Source organism: Numida meleagris, chromosome 2, assembly GCF_002078875.1.
Source record: "Numida meleagris isolate 19003 breed g44 Domestic line chromosome 2, NumMel1.0, whole genome shotgun sequence".
Taxonomy (NCBI): Eukaryota; Metazoa; Chordata; class Aves; order Galliformes; family Numididae; genus Numida; species Numida meleagris.
The window spans coordinates 43,147,766-43,170,539 of record NC_034410.1 but is presented as its reverse complement, the minus strand read 5'-3'; the positions used below and the strand labels follow the sequence as shown (position 1 = coordinate 43,170,539).

Genomic DNA, 22,774 nt, shown 5'->3' with positions numbered 1-22,774 from the left:
TAATGCAACACATGGGTTTAAACCACACTGACCACACAGAGCTGCTGTTGGAGGTGCACGGGAGCCAAATATCCTAAGAAGTGAGCCCGTGCTGGGATTCACCAGAGCAAAGCCACCGCTGTCACGAGCTTGGCTGGGGCACAAGCAGGTGTGTTTTGCCTGAGGGATGGGGCACTCATCTTCCCCTAACCTGCTCCAACAGCTGGAGTAAGTCAGGCTTTGGCACGGTTGTCTGTCACCTAACAAGCAGTTCCAATGACAAACACGTACCCTGTCTGCGACCACGCTTCTTACAGTGAAAAATGGCAACAGAAACACACACGGCGATGCGCTGCCTGTGCCAAACGCTGCTGGAGATGCCCCCCGCCTGCAGGCAGACCGCACCGCTGCCGTTTTCCCGACCGGTGACCACACGGAGCTCGCAGACCGCCGCTCCCGTACCCCGGCTCAGCGCCCCGCGGGGTGACAAACGCCGCTGGGCCAGAGGCAGCGCTCGGAGCCGCGTGGTACCCCGGGACGCACCGCGGTGGGGCAGGAGGGAGGGCAGCGCGGGCACCACGCCGCGGCCTCCCCGCCGTCCTCGCGTCTCCCGTCACGGGCCGCTCTCGGAGGCGCTCCCGGCCGCATCCCCCCTCACCTCACCTCACCTCACCCCGCCCCGCTCGCCCGGCGCGGAGCCCCGCGGCCCCGCCACCTACCCGCAGGCCGCCGCCCGCCGCCCTCACGCCGCGCGCGCCCGCCGCCACCGCTTCCCATCCGCCCCGCCGGAGCGGGCGCCCCGCGCGCGGCACCGGGCCCGGCGGCGCGCGGCACCCCCCCCCCTTCCCAAGCGCCGTCCCCTTACGCGATCCCGGCGAGGAGGTGGGGCGGCGCCGGAGGAACCAGGAAGTGGCGGCGGGCGGCTCCGCCCCGGGCTCTGGGCCCCGGCACGGCGCGGCTCCGCGCAGCCCGTCAGCCCCAGCCGGCATCCGAGGCCGCTGGGTTTGCTCGGCGCTGCCCGTTGGCAGCTGCTGCTTGCGCTACTTGCGGCTTCACCGGGCAGCGTGAGCTTCTGCGCGCCAGGCGGCTCCCTCCGGCTCCTTTTTTAATTTCAGCCAGCACATGTCATCCGTTTGCCGAAATGAGGCAAAAGACATTGCTTTGTCCTTGCTAAAAACCACGCCGCATCCTTTTGTCCGATAGCCTTCACGGCTGCCTTGCCTCCGAGAAGGAATTCAAGCCTCCTGGGAAGCCACCACCCCTGCAAGGGGAAGTGCTCTGCCAGCCTCGGGGAGGACGTGAGCCAGATAAATGAGCCGGATCCAGAATTCCTGCGCCTGTGGAAAGCTACTTGCCTGTGAACAGTGAGGAGCTGCTGGCTGTGCTTCTGGACTGCACGAGGCTTTGGCCTGCGCTAGGTCAGCTCCAGGCTGGGATGGCAGAAAGGGGGGAAGGAAGCTGCCCCTCTTTGCATCTGACCACTGGGAGCTGTGGGTGAGGCCAGGAGCCGGGCAGGACTGGAGCCAGAACCTCATCTCACTGTGCCCTTCGTGGGAACCCCTCAGTGCACTTGCCAACATCTCAGTTCAGAGGAGGAACTAGCTTTAATATTAAGCCTTCTAACTCCCACTGAGCAGTCTGTCTCACGCTGCACAACATCCGAGCTGAGAAATGTACCATGAGGCCAACAGAGGCTCTGCATGTGCTGTGCCACCTCGCGCTGCCGTAGGGGAGCACACCACTCTGGCTCTTCTCCTGCCTGTCCCCTGCTCAGCTCCACAGGACCAGCAAGTGGCTGAGTACCCCAGGTCCCCTCACGGCCCTCCCTGTGGGGCAGCAGTCAGCACATCACAGCCGGTGCACAGGAGGATGGCTCTCAGCAGCAGGTGACCCACAGGGCGCATCCCAGAAACGCACGTGCCTGGCTCCCGTTGGCACTGGGTGTACGGCTTGCAGGCCCTCCTCACCTCGGCACACACCAGCACGAAGCTTCACGGCAGCTTCAAAGTAGTTTGAAAATGATACACCAGAGCTGTGCTGAGTGCATGAAACTTACAACATGAACTAACCGTTGTGAAACTTCAGTGAAAGCTGCCAATATAAACAACCCTTCATTACAACGTAGTGTCAAGCAGGAGCCTTTAATCACGTTCCCACACCGCCTTCCCAGGGCCACCCAGCCCGGGACCCGCAGTGCTCTCCCCACCAGCATGTCTCCCTGAGGTAAAACCCCGCATTTCCTCACGGTCCGAGCACCGAGCGAGCCTCTTCTACGCGCTCGAGTGCCCTCAGAGCGGCCTCAGGGGGCTTTTACCTCAGCTAAAGGCACAAACGCAAGGCCAGGCCCGCCGCGGGGCACGGGACACTAAAGCAAACCGCGCCGTTTCCCGCCGGCGGAAGTGGGGCGGTGCGCAGGCGCAGAGCTCCCCCCCCCCCCCCGGGCGTCACGTGAGTGGGGGCGCGCTCCTGCTCGCTCCCGCTGCCTGCCTGACAGGGAGGGACGGCTGCCGGCCGGAACCGGAAGTGCCCTGCGGTGCGGGCACGGCGATGGCGTCGGTGGTGCTGAGTGAGGCGGAGAAGCTGTACATCATTCACGGCGTCCAGGTAGCGGCTGCACTGCTACGTGAAAATTGCTTTTCATCTTTAGTGATGTATTTGGCACGGGAAAAGGAAACTTTAAAAGCACTGGTTCTTATCTTTATGTTCGTGATTCCCTTAAGCAGAATCTGTTGGTTGTCGTATTTAGGAGGACCTCCGTGTGGATGGCCGTGGCTGTGAAGATTACAGATGTGCAGAAGTAGAAACAGATGTGGTATCCAACACAAGTGGATCTGCGAGAGTGAAGCTGGTAGGTGAATGTCGTAGGAGTCATGTGTGTTGCTGATGAAACTGGCTTATGATAAATCATTTTTGTCTGTAGATGTGTCCATGTGCGTATAATACAAGGGCTGCTCCAAAAACAGCATCTCCTATTTTATCATGTTGGCCCACAACATCAGAGGCAGAAGTTGGTATGGCAGTAAAGGCTGAACCTTCCCACCAGTATTCTGTTACATTTTGTTGCTGTGTGACAGATGGCAGCAGGAGTGCAGTCTGACAGAATGGCATCTGACATAGAAATGCATCTGAAGCAAAGATGTGGAACTGAATTCCTCCATGCCAAAACAGCTGCCTCCATTGACATTCAGTGATGCTTGTTGAATGTTTATGGAGACCCAACAGTGGATGTGAGCACAGTGATGCAGTGGGTGGTGCATTTCAGCAGTGGCAACAGCGATGTGAAGTACAAGCCGTGTTCTGGATGGCCATGCACAACTGTCACACCATGAAATAAAGCGTCTTGGTCAGCTCATCTGTGCAAATGAGCACAGGTTATTATGATCAGGGAACTGTATGGAGCTGAATAGCAGCTTCAGTGCGTCGGAAACAGTGGTGGCAGTGTTGAAATATCAGAAAGTGTGTGCCAAGTGGGTCCCATGAATGCTCTCACAGGAGAAGAAATAATACCATATGTAAGTTTGTCAAGATCTATTGAACCAATCCAAGGCTGATAGTGACAGTTTCCTGGATCGCATCAGTAGTGGTGATGAGATGTGGTGTCACTACTATGCGCTGGTGTCAGAAGAGCAGTCCATGGAGTCGTGGCATGTGAATTCCCCATTGAAGAAAAAGTTCGACACAGCCTTTAGTGGGTAAAGTACTGTGCACTGTCTTTTGGGATAGGAAAGGAATTATCCTGGATTTCTTGGAACCCAGACAAGCCATCCACTCTAACTGCTACATTGCAACGCTGTTTAAGCTGAAGACTCAAAATTCCAGAGTGAGGCCAGAGAACGAGACAGTCTTTCTCTTGCAGTGTGATAACACCGGGCTCCATACCAGTTTCAAGACCACGGAGAACATTGCCAATCTTGGCTGGAATATCCTACCACATCCACTGTGTAGTCCGGATTTGGTGCCTTCTGACTTCCACCTGTTTGGGCTGTTGAAAAATGGACTGCTCAGGCAACATTTTCCTAGCAGCAGTGCTGTCATTGCAGCTGTAAAACAATGGCTTACTTCTGCTGGTGCAGATTTTTATGAGCGCAGCATGCAGTCTCTTGTTCATCACTGGTGAAAACACATAGTAATGGTGATTATGTTGAAAAAGTTTTGTAGCTGAGAATTTGCTTAGTCAAATAATGTTATTGTGCTCTTTGTACCTGTTATATTTTCCATGGAAATCAATAGGAAGCATTACTTGCAGAGCGACCTATGTATGTATGTGCATAGCTCTAACTGAAATGATGGGTTAAGGAAATAATGACATGATATATGTTTAACTCAAACTAGCTTAACCTATTTGAGCTAGATTTATAGTGGAGTGCCTAAAAGGCCTTCAGTCTGAACTAATCTGCTGTTCAATCTTAGGCACTATTGTGCCTAATCACTGGAAAAAGTAATTCTGTTCCTTTACAGCGAAGCAAAGCTGCTCCTGGCATGTGTTGACTGTAAAGAAAATAGGTTTTTTTTTTCAATATTATAAAGATTCTGCAGAAATAGCTGATCCAGAACTGAAGTGATAAAAAGCCGTGGCTATGAAGATTGTCTTCTAAACATGAAGAAACCTGATACGTGGGCTCAGCATTTTTCTCCTAAAGCCTTTCCATTTAGAAATTCTCTGATAGAGCGATTAGCAAAGACAGCAGAATAGATGGAAATGTCAGCTTGCTGTATGCGTCTAAACTGAGTGTATTTTGACCATAGTTCTAGCTGCGTGATATGTTTTTGTTTTAACAGGGACACACTGATATATTGGTTGGAGTAAAAGCTGAAATGGGGACACCGAAGTTGGAGAAGCCAGATGAAGGTTATCTGGAATTCTTTGTTGACTGGTTAGTATATTAGAAGAGAAGATAATCGAGCAGTATGCATATATACTTCTTTTGCTTCTCAGGTTTGGAATAAAAAACTAATCAGATCTGAAATGTATGCCTTCATTGCCCTAACCTGCTCTAAGTGTCTGAGTAACAGAAGTTGTTTATTTTACTGTCTTAACTGTGGTGAATGTTCAGAAACATCATTTCAGCTCTATGGTATCAACTGTCCTTTTTTTTTTAACAGTGGTTGATTGTAGACCATCTCTTTCAGAAATGAAGTATTCCAGGTGCTGGGATGGGGAGAGAAAAGAATTTATTAATAGAGATTATACTTAAAACTGTCTCTAAAAGGATTTTACTTACTTTGTCTTTGAAAGCACTGAAGAAAGTGTGCTTTATGCAAGACCATTCATTAAAAAAAAATCCTCATGGTATAAGCTTCATATACAAAGGTTGACTAGAACATGCACTTATTTATCACATTTATCATCGAATCAGTATTTCATTAACTACAGTGATAATTGTTTTCAATCACATTCCAAGCTTTGTGCTACAGATGAACCATTGCTTATCTTTACAGGCTGAATAGCATCTGAAGTGTGAAGGAAGATAGAAGGAAACAGAGCTTTTGTTTTCAGGTTGCTCTGAGATAGCATAGTGACGTCTTGATCTTATTCCAGACTGTCTGCTGTCTGAAGCTACGGCATCCATGCCTTGCAGACTTCCTAAAGCTACTCTTTATGAAATGAAATGCTTTGAGAACTTCTCAAAGCTTTGTCATTGTCAAGTTAGTTGTTCTGCCTATGACAATTTTGTTAATTAAAAAAAAAGTTGGTACTCTGACATAAAATCTGTATTAGTGAACCTGAGATATGAGTTTCACTAAGTAAGCATACGTCTGATAATCTTTTTGATGTAACTGGCGTTACCTGAGTGAATACTTTTCTGTCTCTGGCATTATGCAGCTTTACCTAAGAATGCATCCATTCATCACAATCTCCTGGTTAGCTATGGAAACTTAGCTTTGCCAAGGGAAGGACTCAGCTAGGAATTAGTTTATCTGTGATTACCGTTCAAAAATGTAAGGCAGTACGGTGTTCTTCCCAGGTGTGGTCCTGTTTTTAGATAGTATCTGAACCTGACTTATTTATAAAGCTCATGTATGAAAAAGCCTAAGTGGTACTTGCTTGGTTCTGTTGGTTTCTAGACAAAGTCCAACGAAAGAAGCTCTAGCACTGATTCTCTCCCTTGTGTTAGTGTTCTGCTCATCAGCAGTACTTGTTGAACTGACAGCAAGAATTATTCCAGAGATGGCATACAGATGGCAGATGTCATCTGTCAGCAGGGAAAGCAATTCTGGGATGCTTTTTTCCTGTGTAAATAAGCATTAGAGAAACTTTAACTTGTTATATTAATGTTAGGTTGTATTTTGTAGCTATTAACTGCTGCTTTGTAAGATGGCAGGGAGATGTGCAGTGATGTTGATGGATTTTGTTGGTTCTAGAAATGTGCAGTCCTCATTTTCTATAACGACACAGGCCAAAAGCATAAATTTTAGAGAAGAGTAATCACTTCTCCTGTGCTTGTGCCATCAAGGTAAGGTGAATTCTAGCGTTAATGAAGATCCTGAAGACAGTTTGAAGTGAGAGCTGTTTGTTTTCTGTATAGGGAAGTGAGATATTCTCAGTGCTCTGATGTATTTTCAGGCTCCCACTAGGTGGTAGTAATTCAGCACGTTTTGATACACTGCATCTCATGGTGAAGTTCTTTGTGCTGCTTGGATTTTATGTTGTTTAAACTAATAAAGCAAATACATCTTTAAGATTATCCGTGGTTTGGTTAACTGTTTTCTCCACTACAATTACTTGCGTTACTGCTGACAGTGTATTAAAGGCTGAGCAACAGTTAGGAAGTATTTAGCTATTGGGAGAAAGATTTTAAACTGGGAACAGTAAAAAGATCTTTAAAGGAGCAATCTGTGGCAGAAGAATTGTGAATGTTGTGTGTTGTGACACTGAAATGGTTTTAACATTCTCCAAAGCTACATTCTGCTACAGAGCAGAAATTTCCTGTGCTCTGTACTCACCATGGCCACTACTAAGTTCTTTCTGTGTTTTGTAAAACATACTTCTGGGCTTTTTCTTTTATTAGTGTACTAGACAACCCTCTTTCATATTATACCTAGTGTAAATTACTGAAGTATTCTGTGAGCGTTGGGTGGCAGTATTGACCACATAGTTATTATATCAGTACTCTGTCAACGTTACTTCTTAATTTCACTTGGATTGCATGGAGCTGAAGTGTTAAAATAATGATGGAATTAAGATGCAGTAAAACTTGCAGTATTCCAGTTGGATCTTACATTCTTCTTACTTGCTGTCAAAGAAAGCAACCATTCATATTTAAAAACTAGAGCATTTGCTAAAACTTGATGTTTAAAAATAATGAGCTATGAAGTTTGTATAATTCTTTTCAACTTATCATGAGAAGTGTAATGCTTGCATAAACCATACTCTAAAGAGAACAGGTTAAACAGAATGGTATAATGAAGTTGTCAAAAGCTGCTTTTACGGGTAAGTGCTCCTTTAATACAACCTAAAGGCCTGACTTGGGCATGCTTCCAGAGTTAAGGTATGCTTAAATATAGTCTTGTCTTACGGAATCAGAGCTGGAGCACCTCCCCTGTGAGGACTGGGAGAGCTGAGGCTCTTCAGCCTAAGGAAGAGAAAGGTCCAAGGGGACTGTATAGCAGCCTTCCAGTACCTGAAGGGGGCCTGCAAGAAAGCTGGGGAAGGACTTTTTATAAGGGCAGGTAGTGACAGGATGAGGGGAAATGGCTTTAAACTGGAAGAGGGTAGATTTAGACTAGATATTAGGAAGAAATTCTTTAAGGGTGATGAGACACTGGAACAGGTTGCCCAGCGAGGCTGTGGATGCCCCCTCCCTGGAAGCATTCAAGGCCAGGCTGGATGGGGCTTTGAGCAACCCGGTCTAGAGGGAGGTGTCCCTGCCTGTGGCACAGGATTTGGAATTAGATGATCTTAAAGGTCCCTTCCAATCCAAACCATTCTCTGATTCTATAATATTAATGCAGCTGCAAATAATGGTGTTACGCTTGCAGTGCTTAATTGCATGGTAAAAGTGGACTGGAAGCATAGGTCAGTACTTGATTGACAGTCATATGTATTTTTTTTAGCATGTATAGTAGAGTCTCCTTATATAGGCAGCAAATAACTCAGAAAATCCAGTAGCTCTTCCTGGCATTCTGAATTTTCATCAGTTGTGCAAAGAACAAGTTGGGAGAGTTGCTATGTGGTAGAGATTGCCCTTGTAGGCTCCACGGTTGTGTTGATACAGCACCCTTGATGGTTTAAGTTTTGAAGGTGAAATGATTATATTCCAGGAGTTTGTTTTCTGCTGTATGTTTGCATTCCTTTGGTGTTGGAAGAAAGCAAAGGATTTTTATCATCGTATCAGTACAAAATGTATGTGAGAAATTGGCACTGCAAAGTACCTAGCCAGTGCAATTCAGGTTTTTGCTTTCAGAGAGTTGAACATAACAAGGTAATTCTGAGGAACCTCCTCCATTCCCATGTTCTGTAAAGAGAAATTAATCTTGGAGAGATGGAAATCTGACTAATTTATTTAAAACCAAAATCTACAGTGCTTGCCACAAGTCCACTTTCGAGCATGCTTTTGCACTCTCTACACTGGAGGGTAGGTTCAAAATGTTTCTTATCTTACTGTGTGTTCACCTCTGGGCATTTCTGCTCCATTTCATTGTGACTTGGAGGTTTTGTTCTTTGTTAGTTCTGTGTAGGCCTGTTGTCTGCTGTTAGAATGTTGTTCTTAGCTGTGAACAAGGCTCCATCACAAAAGCACTTCATTTGCGTGACCTCATAAACAAAGTCTGTTACATTGGTATTGGGAAAACAAAGACCACACTTTTTTTGTCAGATTCTTTCTGAAAAAAAAAATGTTTTTTAGTTGCTCCTGTCCATAAACAGTGGTTGCTGAAAATAACAAACTGCTGTCTAAGAGGTTTGGTGGCACAGCGTACGCTCATGGGAAGAAATTACCAATTTAAATCAGGCAGTCATATCAATTCTGCATATCCTTATTATAGCATCACATCTTTTTCTTCTTACCTTATTGATTACCATCTTACCTTACTCTCTTATTAATTTAACATTTATCTCTAACAGGCTGCCTTGTTAGCCCTTCTGAACTTAGTACAATTTTCTCTCATTTCTTCTTCTTGAAAGTGTCGAGGCGGTGGAAGATGAGAGTACCTAAGCACTAATTGCAGAGAGAATTCACCACCTTTAATACTAATGCTGGGAGCTGAAGACTGTAGTGGAATTTACTTAGTGTCAGACGTGGTAACAAATATAGATAATCTATCTGCATTAAGACATTTTCTTATGCAAAATGGAAGTATTATTTTTCACAGATTAAGTGTTTACTGTTGTACAAATAAATCCTTGGATATTTCTAGTAATTTATACTTAGATATATATTTACACTTAAGAAGTGCAGCTTCAAAAGTGAAAGGTTTTTGTTTTTTTTTCTTTTTTTTCTTTATCCAGTTCTGCAAATGCTACTCCTGAATTTGAAGGCCGAGGAGGAGAAGAACTTGGCACAGAAATAGCAAGTACACTCTACAGAGTATTTAGCAGTGAGGGGAGCATAGACTTGAAATCTCTTTGCATTAATCCCAGGGAGCACTGCTGGGTTCTCTACGTTGATGTACTGGTAAGTAAGAAAATGAAAATCAAGAAGAGTCAAAGAGGTTTTCAAGGCATTGGCATTAGCATAGCCATGTTTATTTTCGTATAAAAAATTCTTCCTCTGATGCAGCTTAATACTTCACAGCATAGATGGCTACTTTCTTGCAAATCTGTCTATAATAGTTAGTCACTGCATTCTGCTTATTCTTTTTCTCCTCTTCTGCTGTGCTGCAGAGCTAATAAAACAGACTGAAATACTCCAAATCTGTCACCAATAAAAATCAGTGATCTTATGTTCACAAGGAAATTGCCACTAAAGAAGGCTAAACTTGATTTTCCAAGTGAATGTATCATTGGAGTGCATGTAACTGAGCATGAATGTATGTTAGCCCTAATATAAGTATCCCTCCTGTCTACTTCTTTGTGCTATTATCGGTACTAATTCAATGAAACTTTTTTGGCAAACGTAACTTTTGGCCTAGGCACTTCTTTGTGGAAGTTGTATGCATGTGTTGAATGTAAAAAAGAAAGTGAATATTTGTTCCCATTAAAAACTGGAAACTGACTTTTGTGCGTGTAAGTCTTGTGCATGCAGCAGCTCAATTTCCAAGTAATGCAATATTTAAAGTACTCTGTCATGAGAATTTAATAGAAGTCTGCAAATTACTCTCCAGAGCTTTGCTTCCTACTCTTACTGGTGCAAAGTTGAGTTTCCACTTGCCAAATGTGTAACTGAAAATACATTGAAGGATCTCGCTGGAATCAGTTAATATCTATGAAATTATTTACTACACATTAAGCTGCACTGGCAAAAAAAAAAAAGTATGCAGAGTTGTATTAAAGCAGGAGTGTGTTTAGACTGAGACATGAATAAATGTGAAAATTAATCCATTAGGTTTTCAAAAAGCAATAGCATTACTCCAATTACAGTAGACATGGAACATACTGTGTCTTAGTCCAAATACAGAATGATCAAATATGTACTACTGCTGAGTGCTTTAACAACCCGAGTCACCAGCTTATTGGAGCTTGGCAGAGTTTAATAGAGAGTAAAGTGCTAGTTCTCAGAAATCACACTGGGACCTTCCGTTACTAGGTAATTGCATGCAGAGGTGCAGAATATTAAATGCTGTGCTTATTTAAGCCATGTGGTGCTTCTGCAGCATAAACAAAGACTTTAATAATGCTGACTGCTGCAGAAATCATTCAGTCCAACTTCTGTATGATATATAACTGGTCTTTATTTTTGTCCTGCACAAATCTGTTTATGGTCCACAGCTCCAGAGGAGAACAGCCTTGGTGTCTTTAACCTACCAGTTGTATCAGAATTATGAACATGACCACCTTTGTTCAGCTTTATTTATAGTATCAATAAAGAATATTACATTAAAACTCTCATCAACTTTAGAATCCTAGTTACGAACCTACAACAGATTCTTTATTTTCTTATTCTTTATTTATAGTATCTTCATATTCTCTATTTATAGTATCAATAAAGAATCTGTTGTAGGTTCGTAACTAGGATTCTAAAGTTGATGAGAGTTTTAATGTAATATTCTGCAGAATGTTGTGTGAGAGCCATTGAAGAGCTGTGGTGTAGATAGAACAAGATAATGTTAACATTCCTATTCTGCCCCCACGCTCTGCCCAAGCCTTCTGTATTTTAATGTTTACAAGGTATTTGTATTATTTCCTTTTCCAAACTGAAGATGTGTGTATCACATGTGATAGTTTGTACTTGATGCAGGCACTTTATTCTTACAGGTTCCAGCCAGACACATTACATAGGTGCTGACTGATCACTCAGAGCCACCACTCTCCACACGTGGATATGTTTTAAAGATTGAGAAAATGTACCTTGACCTTTCAGAATATTCTTTCTTAATAACAGTAGAAGTTCAAATTTGTGAGCTACTCTTTGAATGTGGGAGTTGTGCAGCACTGCAGAACTATAGCCTGTTCTCACCTTCTGTCTTTCTGTCATTTTCTTTCCCCTTCCAAGTTATTAATGTTTGGAATAAGCTTTCAGGAGTTTGGGGGGGAATGTTTTTGACACATTTATTGCCTTCTTCACATAACTCGCACCAGCAGCCTGCCACACTGAGTAAGGAGAGCTAAAGTTGTGCATTATTTTTTCATTCTCTACCTCACTGCGTTACATGGTGTACTTGGGTCTTGGAGGAGGATGCATTAGGTTCTGTTGAAATGTTACTGGTTTTCTGCTGAGCATCCATCAGAGGATTTTGTCATCTTTATCCCTGCCTTATCCCAGCCCAGTTTGAAGGGAAGAAACCTAGCAACTTAGAAATCAGTCCTTTCTGATGAAAATCTCTGAATAAGGCAAGGCCTACAATGGTTTCTGTTTTTCCACTCATGATAACTTTTGTGTATCAGTAAATTAGAAGTGAGTCCTTCCTAGAAACTCTTTTTCTTCCCAAAACTCAAAATTGAGGAGGCTTTCTTCAGTCCTTCAAAAAAAAGTAAAAATGAAGTGGAACAGAGGGAAATCTTAGTACAACATGGCAACATGCTTAGGCTGAGAAGAGGGCATTCATTTATTTTTGGAGGAATTGTTTCACCATGCTTGATACAGGCTGAGTTCCTAGCCTGTCGGTGCCAATGTAATACAGATAAGGCTTTAGAATAGTGGCCTGAACACAAGCCTAGTAACAGCACAAGCAAATCCCATTATTGTGTTTTAATTACAAAAATATTGCAGGCTTATTCCATCATCCACTAAAATCCAATAGTGCCTGAAAGTGGTGAGTTAACCTCTCTGTATCCAGCAGCTGTTGGCAAGGAAATAATTTGATCACTTTTGTATTAGCTTTCTATCCCAACTGTTTGCCATTCTTTGTACACAATTCAGTCTGTCTTAATAAAAATAAGTGGTCTTTCCAAAATATCTGATTTATGATTTGCTCCCAGTGTGGGAGGAAATCTCATTCTTAAATAGATTTTGAAGAACCATCAGTGCAATCAGTGCTGTAAGACTTGTTTTGCTCTCATGGTGCAGTGTAGAATGAATGCTTCTTCATTACGTCTAGTGTTCTTGCCAGCGTAGTTTCAAATGCTTGGGATTTGATGATAGAATAGTACTGTCTGCGAACAACTCAGAGTGGAGCTTGTCAGAGAACTATCACTAGGCTATCACTAAATGCATCTCTGAGTTGTCTGTCAGCCTGAGGAAGGTATTAGTGGTTATGGGAGCCCTGCTTTTTTTTATAGTATGCAGTACTGTTCTTCTTTTTGGCTGTTTTTCTCCTGACTTTAATGGGAAGAAACTAAGCTAGCCTCCTTCCGCTGGCTTTGATTCAAGTGATAGTGCTATCAATAAGTAGACTTTGAGATCAGAATTTCCTTTGATCTTTGTCAGCTACAAGAGAAACTGTGGAATCCTATGGAAAGGATTACTCCTTTTCCATAAAGAATAGAGGATAAATCAAGTTGTGACTTCAAACTATACTTTGTGTAATTTACTTCCTGTATAACATTGTTAAACAACTTCACTCTGTCTTCTGGGTGAGAATTTGGCTTGCTTTTTCAGAAACAGTAACACCAACTGGGTTTGCCCATCTAATATTTAAAAAAAAAAAAAAAAAAGATTCCTTTTTGAAATACTATGTAGAAAGTGTTTTGTCCTGATTTAACATTAAGCATTCTGAGTGTATCAGAAATAGTCTGGCTGTAGTCTACTGGAGAGCCTTAGCGTGAGAATAGTAGTGATTTCATTTCAGCTTCTATTACTAAGCTTCATCATTTTTGTTATTAAGTGCTTTAGCTCTTCTAGTTCTCACGCATAATACAATCAACTGAAACCTTAATTTCATACCTGGTGTTTACTGCCATAGGCTTTAAAGATAACTTCTTTTTAGCCTATTCTAGTTCTTAATTTTGTGCCTTTTCTCAAGTAAGTTCATGTAAAATAAAGACTTCATTTAAAGGTGCTAACTCGATTTTTCTTTTAAAGAGATTCTTTTTTTTTTTTTTCCTCCCCAGTTACTGGAATGTGGTGGGAACCTCTTTGATGCAATCTCTATCGCAGTGAAGGCTGCTCTCTTTAACACAAGGTAAAGCACAGAGCTCATTTCATGTGAGTGCAAGTGATAGGGGAAGAGAAATACTTTCTGTGAGCTAAGCATTTTATGCTCAGTATTTTTAAGTAAGAAAAACTTTACTGTGACTTAAATTCAGATAGAAGGCAATCTGTTCGCAGGCAAGTAACATGAACTCATGACTTTGTTCCTAACATTCAAGTGTGGTGTTGCACTGTATTCACAGTATAGTCTGGTTGCAAGTAGTTGAAGGCATTTGTGTTTTTAAAATAAGAAGCATTTACTAACACACAATGCTCCCAGCTAAGAAGCCTTCTCTCTATAAGGATGACCACCAGCTTGTAACTAGCTTTATTTTCCAGTGTCTTTTCTTACTGGCTGTTAATCCACAACCTTTCTTAAAACAGGGGGGGTGGTGGTGAGAGATTGTGGAGACTGTGAAATGATGTGTCTTTAGCATAGCTTTTCCCATACATTTTAGTTCAAAGAATGGAAGAACAAAATCTAGTAGTATCATTAATACAATTACTTTTTGAGTGTTCTAAGGATGGTAGTATTCAATAGCAATTTTTCTAGTGTTTTTATCTTCATTATCTGAAGGGAATATAGAGTTTTATGGCATCCTTGAGAAGAAAGAAACCGGTGAATGGTTTTGCTAAAAAATCTTGCATAGCAGAAATGTCTGGAAGAGGTACAAAAATAAGAAACTTAAAGGCACAGAAGTTTTAAAGTGGATCTCAAATTGTTTTCCAGCTGCAAATTAGAGATCTGCTGAAGTCAGTGGCACAGTTCTTGCTTTGTTCTTCGGGGAACCAGTGCACAGTACTAAAACTGGAAAAGTGCATGAAAGAAGAAGAAAATAAACTTATGAAGATGGAGGCAATATATTGGGTTATAAACACTTTAACGCTGGGGAGGAGGGAAACCTACCTAAGACAACACCTTGTTTATATCGCTGAGAAATTTCCCATCTTAATTAAGTTCCCAACAGTACCTTTTAACAGTAGATAGTTTTTGTAGCATTAAGAAGTACTGTAATAAATGTAATAGCTCTCAAAGACTTGACAGCACGCTACAGGGAAGAAATTCCTCTCTCTCTGTGTGGGCTGCCAGGATGCTAAAGTCACGTGGTTAAAAGTTGCTCCCACGTGTGTTGTTTCTCAAATCCAAGGCACGTCCTTGGTTTCCAGGATTACTCAGCCTTTTTTCTTATTTCAACAAGAGTTCTAGTTTCGAGTGAAGAGTGAAGATCATATTTAAAAACAAAAATAGTAAGTCTCTTGCTTTTGGGGGAAAAAGGAAAACATGGAGGCTGTATTGTGATTGTGCTGAAAACTGTGTCTCTCCTACGATCTTTGACCTGTGGGTAACCATCCTTAGTCTTGTCGAAGTAGGATATCCGACAAGAATGTGGTACGATATGACATAACAGAAAGCATGATAGTTTTGATTTGTGAAAACTGTTATGACAGGAGCAGGGAATGCTAGTACATCTAATCTAATCAGAGTTCAGAAAGTCAGGGCTGAATTCAAAGTGAAAACCTGTTGTCCTCATTCGCTGTTCCTTCCCCTTTCTCTTAGTGTCTACTAAATTTTCTTTGGATTGATACAAAGGTAGCTTAGAGCAGCTGCTTGCTTTCCTTAAAATACTATTTCCTGAGTAAGATAATGTCAATTTGAAGATCACTTCAGATTAAGTGTTCTGAACTTCACGTGAGACGTATCCCTTTTTGAGTCTTACTTGCCTTTCGTAATCTGTTTGCGGCCAGGTTTTAAGTGTTTTCAGATCTTTGTCAGCCTTGATTTCAGCTTTAGAATCAAGAGCAGAATGTTCAAGTTGCTGGATTGTTTTCTTTGAAACCATAATTTTTTTTTCTTCTGATGTTTAGATAGGCATTTGAAAAGCTCAGCTTTATCCTTAAAATCTTGCTTCTAACCATGTTTTATAATAGCTGTGGCATCTGGCACGCTTCTTTAGGGCTAAGTAAATCCATTATAGTAAATCCATTATAGTAACTTCAGGAATTTTGTGCAAGAATTATAGTATTTAAATCCTGTTATGTCTGACCTGACTCATTGTATCCCCTTCAGACATGGACCAATGACCACATGACTATCATACGGGGAATATTTACTCTTTGGAGCTTTGTGTTGTTTACTGTGTTCTAAAAACTAGATCCAGATCATGTATGAAAGATGACTGATAGCAGACCTTATTCTTAACTGTCTCCAAGGTGCTTAAGGCTAGATTTATCCTTGGTTGAAGTAGATAGTGCAAAAAGAGCAGGAAGCCACCACGTCAAGATTTAGCATTAAACCTCATCCTGTGGAATGTTCTCCATTGCAGCTGAGGCAACAGAAACTAGGCAAGTGGCAAAAGGTACAGAGTTTGTAGCACAACAGGCCTGCAGTTGTGCTGCTTTTTTGCCGGGCAGCGTGGCAGGTACAGAGCTGATGCCTGCATGCAAGCGTAGAGCAGGTTTTGCTGTTGTGAAGCGTGCGTCTCCATCACACGGACAAGAGCATTGTTCATTATGTGACTAAGTCCTGCTGTACAGATCTCTGCGCTGATTAGTTGCAGGAATCAGAACAGAAGAATAGAAGTTACAAAGCAAACATGTACAGCTAGTTCTTAAGATAAATCTTCACAAACCTGGAGAGGAAATCTCACATTTTCTGGAAGTGAGTGCTCTTTGTGCTACAAGCACTCTCTATGCCCATTTGGATCCTTAGTTTCTTTGTACATTTCTTTCATGTTAATATGATGCTTGCGTTTTATCAACGATCTTTCGGCCCTTCCAGTAGTCATAATCAGTACTGTCTTGTCTTGCAGGGAATTTTCAGGTATGAATCCTGTCAGCTTCTTGTTGCAGACCAAACGTTGCTGTGCTTTCATGGCTATTTTGGGATGGGGTTAAAATTGCTTAATCAATCTCATAGACTGTTTCTTGCTCCTCCTTCTCTTTTACGCAGTGCTTTGGCACATGGACTTCTTGTCTAGGCTGATGTCCAGTGCTGTCCATTGTCTGGTGTACCCTGAGGAGCAGTCACCTTGTGATTTTATTCCGTCAATTTTAATGGAATATTTTTAGCTTGAAAATAGACTTTGATGCCTCTCCAGTGAGTTGTTACGTACCGCAGAGCGTTTTGAACTTAATTTCATGAAAAAATAAACATAGTAGCTGTCTACTTACTGAAAGTTTTAGTTTTAGCTTGACTCGGGGCAGTATCTTTGTAAGAAATTTGTTTTTACTAAAAAAGGGTTAGCTGTTATGAAGCACTTGGCTCTCAGATTCCCAGCCACAAATAACGAAAACGTTTGTCTAGGGAACAACAAAAATCACTTTGGTTTCCTGGAGAAAAATTCAGTCCCTATCTCGTCTTTTAAGAGAGATGTGGTGCAGAATGCATAAACGAATGTAACCTTGAGAGTCTAGCTATGAAAATAGTGCTACTGTAGAAGTACTAGCATAAAAAGAGTTTGTGGTTATGTTCCACACGGTTACTGAAATTAGCTTTCTAGGGATATCTTGAAGTATTTTAGGTTTTCATGTGCAAGTACATACAAGTGGGAGCAGATCACTTGAGTTGTGGGGGGTTTTACTGGCCAGTAAAGCAAAGTATCTCAGTCAGTATTCTAGCGGACACTGGGATAAATTAGGTTATGTAAGATGCTGAATTTCTTGTCTCCTTGAGATTCCATCTTCTGCTAAATTGATTTAAATGACTATTCATTATGCTAACAATGCAGTAATAAATTATCCTCTGAAACTCCCGTTAAATGGCTGAGACAAATATTTTATATGTACCACCAATGAGCCTGTCTGTCTCAGTTGTGAAAGATCTCATCACTCATGATTGAAAAGAAAGCATTTCTTGGACTTCTACAGGAGTTTTTATCCTTGGCCATTGCTTTTGTATATCTGTCTTCAGAACAGTATTCTTCTGGCTTCTAAAAAATGAGAATATCTTGCCAACCTTCCCAAGCTGCTAAAGAGAAAGGATTTTTACTACTGTCATCTTGCCCCTTTCCCCAAATCTCCTTAGCTGGTGTCATTATTTCCTGAGCTGCTTTACTGCTTACATCTGCTACTGATGGCATGACTTTGCCAGGCAATGCAATGCTGTAATTCTGACAGCTTGATAGTTGTCTGCAAGGTTGGGAGCCACAGTATGAACAGGTTTGAATGATGCAAATAAACAGTCTTATTCTGAATATCTTTCAGCTTAAGATGTTTTTTGTTCAGTGAGTTGTTAATGCTTTGATAACATCCTCAATTTTTTTCTAAACATGTAGCCTTGTTTCATTATCTGTTCTGACAGTGATTTTGCACATACTTCTGTTTCTGCAGGATACCCAAAGTGCGTGTTCTGGAGGATGAAGAAGGCTCTAAAGAGATTGAGCTCTCTGATGACCCTTATGATTGTATTCGACTTAATGTGGATGATGTGCCCTGCATTGTCACACTAAGCAAAGTAAGCCTGGCAAATTCTGACCACCTGCCCAGAGACTTCAGTTTCTATTAATTTCACCTGCTTTTTTTTTTTTTTCTTAGAGATAAAACTGGTGTTAGATGAGTGGTTACTGTGTATACGTTCATCCTTGGAAGTACTGCAATTGGCACATACACTTCTACTGAACAAGCATTTTTTCCATCTCTAACTTATAGATTTCCTCTTGATGCATTCTTGAAGTCTCATCTCACATGATTGTATGTTCTTCATTTACTCATTGATCAACATTCAGAGCGACAGACGCTCCAGTATGTTGAAACAAAGAGCATTGTTGCAACGTTCAAAAGTTGAATGATCTGCCTAGAGTTTGTTGCTGGGAGCAGAACTCTCTTTTCGTGGGTGTAAAATTGTCCTTTCATGGGTGTAAAATTGTCCTTTCAGACAGGTTTTCACTTTCCTTTCCCATATGTAGCTCACTGCTAACGGTTGTTTTGCTGAATGCTGCATTCTTCATTGCATCTGTTAGTGATTTGCTTGGTTACTGGGAAGTTTGTGTGACATATCTTTTAAGCAAGTTCCATAACTAGTAGGAAGTCTACCTGGCTGAACTGGGAGCTCACCTAAGTCTCAAGACACCTGGAAGAGAGGAAGGTCCATCCTTGGAGTTGAGATGAAAAGGGAATATGGAGTATCATATAGTTGAAAGGATGGTCTGAGAAAAATAAGCTGAAGCAGAGACGTGCTTATCTCACTTCTGTTTTATATCTGCGTGTGGTTTGTGGTCAGAAGCTGTTGCAGTACTGCGCTATCAACTCAGTCTCTAAACACTACCAAAGGTTACATGATGCTAGGATAGGAGGTTGATAGATGGCTGTTTAACTTACAGTTTAATTTCTTAACAAAGAACTTAGACAACTGGATACTAACATATTCTTTTGTCATTAACTTACAGATTGGATATAGGCATGTGGTGGATGCTACCCTTCAGGAAGAAGCCTGTTCTCTGGCCAGCCTGCTCATTGCTATAACCAGTAAAGGTGCCCTCACCTGTATGAAGAAAATAGGAAAAGGTAGCCTTGATCCTGAGAGTATTTTTGAAATGATGGAGGTAAGAAATTTTGAGCAGTTACTGTCTGGCGTAATACTGGATGAACTGGAACTTGAATATATGAAAAGCTAGAGTAAGGACTTTAAAAGCAAAGACCCTGGTCCTTTTATTAGATGTGAAAGGGACTTGTTACAGGTCACAGACAATTCCTTTGAAACAGAATTTCGTATGGATAGAAGCTGTGTAAAACTTCAGGATACCTGAAAGGTGTAGTACTCACATCTGTTTCAGCTGGGCAACTCACAGCTGTAAGACACGTTCCCTATCTCATTATTTCCTGTGAAGACTGAAAGAGCAAAAAATTCTAACATGGTAACATCCCTGAGAAGTAGAGTTGGTACTTTAATGGGCTGGTACGTCGTGTTCTGTTCCAGTACAACTCATTTGTTTTGTGATAAGCTTCTCTTCTCATTTTACTGTTGTTTTTCTTTGCTCCTTTATTAGGTTTTTGATCTGCCCTTACTCCATTAAATACTGGTATCTGGATGTTGTTCACATCCATGTGAGAATTCTATTTTAAACTTTTCTTCAGGCTCTCCCTGAAACCGTCTTCCAGTATAAATTCTCATGCCTGGATTTGGCCTTGAGCATCAAACTGAAATGGGTTTTGAACTTTGAGTCAGAATGAAAATTAAATTCTTAAAACTGGCTCTGTTTCCTAGAGATCCAGAACTAATTTTAGCATGGCTGTAGTGAGGAATGCAGGAGTTGGAGCCAAGTTTGAAAACAGTTGTTCTCAAGTGGAAATTTTGTGCTGAGTATATGTTGCGCTTCTCTGTTTCATGATGTCAATCCAGGGTCCTAATCTTGGTGATACCAGTGATGGTCTTCTTGGATCCAGAGAGGTCACTTATCCCGCTGGTTAAGTGCCGAGTGGGCTTTATCTCTAATCTGGCATCCGAAAAAAAAAAAAAGCCACCAAAAAAAATAGAACTTCATATGGACATCTGATATGTCTTCCTTGATGGATTTTGAGTCCAGTTCTAACTAAATGTCACAGAAGACTTGAGGTTTTAGGTCTAGGGCTGCTATAAAGTGAGAGGTACTTAATTTAGATACAGGCTCATGGTAGAAGCCAGCCCCCATGCAAATTTTCAGATGTCTAAGTGCAGAAAACATTGATCAGAAGTTCTGTTTTGATGAGCAACTTCGATCTACACTGGGCCCTAACTAGAAAATGAACTAATATGGTTTCATTGTATGGTCTACCCTCAGAGGCTGTGTTTGAGATGGTACAGTGCTTAAATGAACACTAGTCAGAGATGTGTATGGGAGTCTTCAAACCGTCTTACTCTGTTTGAGAGTTCTTTTCCGTACTTGTTTGTGGAAGGAGTTAAAGCTTAAGCTTTGGAAGACGTCTTCTAGGTGGTGAGCAGTTTGAGGGAGTGAGGGAGTAAACTGATGAGAAGAAAGAAAGATGGCTTTGGGGAGGTGAGAGATTATCTGTTTGACAGTGCCTCAAACACAGCAACTCAGTTAGGGTACCAGGGGGGAAAAAGAGGGAGGGAGACTGGGAATGTCCAGCAGAGGAGCTGCATAACCCCTCCTTGATACTTCCATTCCGTTATGATTGGACTGCAGGTCAGAAGGTGGTTGGCTTTCCCTGATACAGAACAGATGTACCTAGGACATGTCTCTTAGCATCTTCACAACAAAGTTTTGGAAGCTACTCATGTAGGAAGAGTGGGGGCTTATCAGAACTAAATCTGGTGGTTTTCCACTGCTGGAGTTTATTTCTCTATATAAAACCTTCTGTTAACTCATTTGAGGCCCTTGGACAGTACAGAATGGCACAGCATAATGAAGAATCTGGCCCACTGATAGATTTTGCAGTGCAGTTGATGGGCATTTTGGGCTTTTAATGCTGGGCCAAAACCTCTGGCCACATGATAGGATGTCACACAGAAAGTGTACTGCTTTGTATTGCATGTGCTGGCTAATTGGAGCGTGTGTTTGTGCCTGATGTGAATTTAATTTGTTCTCCTGGGCAATCCAGGGGCACACAATTTAGCACTGATGTCTGTGGAACACTTCTTTGATAAATAGGAGCACTGCCTTTAAGCGTACTTTTTTCTAAAACTTAGTCAAATTAAAATGGAACTTCCACCACCGTAATTTTTCTTAATTAAAACTTTGTTTTTATTATACCAGCTGGTGTGTATTAATCATTAAAGGGAAAATATTTGTCAAAAGGACGTGAGAGTTGTCTTCCTGTTAATAAGCATATGTCTCAGACTTGTTTTGCTTTCTTTGCATTGCAGACTGGAAAGAAAGTAGGAAAGTCATTGCACGCTGCACTTCAGAAGGTTTTGGATGAAGAAGAGAGTTTGGGGACCACGCGTCAGAAAGTTGGATTTCTAGGATGAGTTTTTATTAAATGTTCAAAACTGTTTTTAACCAGTTGTGCAGTCCTCGTCAGTTTTGTATATAGAGAAAGGATGTTTTTGTTGCAGCACTTTGCTTCCAACTAAGAGGCTCTTAAAGTGTTACTGAGCTGAAAGAAAGCGATAGTTAAACATGAATGAGGAAACAGGGGATGCTTTCCTTATGGGTAACTGTCTGCACCTAGAATGCACACCAGCAACAACTGGTGCAATAGCACGGGAAGTGCCCAAGTCTGTTTTCAAGGGTGACTGATACTGGTTCTGCTTAATTCTGTTTGCATGTGCTCCACTTCTGCAGACCAGCTGTTGCGTTTGAGAGCATCTGTGGGGGTGTCCTTGGTACAGCACAAGCCAGGTTTTGAGCCTCTTAAAACTTCTTTGTTCATCAGCCAGATAATTCTTCTTAATGGGAGAAAGAAAACAGTACTTAATGGAAGTCTTCCTCCAAATGATCTCACTTCTCTTTGAATAAAAAGAAGTTAGATTTTACTATAAATGCAACGTGCTCACAAGTTTCTAAATCATATTTTAATTTTTGTTGTTGTTGTTGAATAAAGCTCTGTCTGTCCCTCTTGCCAACAGATACAATAGCCTGGGCGAAACCAGTTATGGTGGCTGAGGAGAAGGGACACAACTAAGGTAGAAGGGAAAATAAGTAAACTTTTCTGAGTTTGATGGTTCAGCTGGGAAAGCATAGTGGCTGTCAGTAGTGATCCTTTGCATGCCACAGGGCTATAGCCTCACCTCCGCTATTGTCCTACGGTAGCTTAATTTGTAATACCAAAGGAGACTTGTGAGAGAATGCATGTTTTTGCTTCACTGGACTGGAGCTGGAATGAACATGGAGGCAGTTGTACAGCTTGGAACAAGAGGAAACCTCTTGTCATTCTGCTTCGTTTTCTCAAAGACTGGAATTCATCAAAGCTGAGAAGGACAGGAGAAAATGCCAGATAGCGTGTGCAGTCGAGTTGCTTCACCAGATCCTCAAAGCAGTGGATGCTTACATCAATTGGCTGGTACAGAAAAGAGCAAGAGCTGTCCCTCCTGCGTGATAAGAAGAGATGACAGATTGGAAAAGCTGAAGGAAAAAGTTAATTTTCAGGAAGGTGTTTTAGCTGTGTTAGAAGGTTCCTTTTGAACACACTATGGCAAAAGCTACAACACTAATCCCCAAATCCTTTACCTTTTAGTCGAGCAGCTTTTC

The 22,774-nt window shown here is 42.0% G+C and overlaps 3 protein-coding genes across 5 annotated transcripts in view; 2 read left to right on the top strand and 1 right to left on the bottom strand.

The window, feature by feature from the left end:
• ZDHHC3 (zinc finger DHHC-type containing 3) overlaps positions 1–1,000 on the bottom strand; it is a 28,005-nt gene extending 27,005 nt beyond the window's left edge. For 2 of the 3 annotated variants that reach the window (XM_021388889.1, XM_021388891.1), the window contains exon 1: positions 699–759. The gene's annotated coding sequence lies outside the window, so the exon portion shown is untranslated. Of the gene's footprint in view, positions 1–698; positions 760–844 lie in introns of those variants that run through there. The other variant, XM_021388890.1, reaches the window with a different exon arrangement.
• On the top strand, positions 327–1,088 carry LOC110393468 (translation initiation factor IF-2-like). The gene has a single exon (XM_021386361.1). It carries the CDS (start codon positions 327–329, stop codon positions 1,086–1,088), a length of 762 nt encoding a protein of 253 aa, XP_021242036.1.
• Positions 2,423–22,066, top strand: EXOSC7 (exosome component 7). Its single transcript, XM_021388892.1, has 8 exons — positions 2,423–2,583; positions 2,726–2,827; positions 4,759–4,853; positions 9,428–9,593; positions 13,568–13,638; positions 17,976–18,099; positions 19,031–19,186; positions 21,448–22,066. Exons 1-8 carry the CDS (start codon positions 2,527–2,529, stop codon positions 21,550–21,552), a joined length of 876 nt encoding a protein of 291 aa, XP_021244567.1. The 5' UTR covers positions 2,423–2,526; the 3' UTR covers positions 21,553–22,066.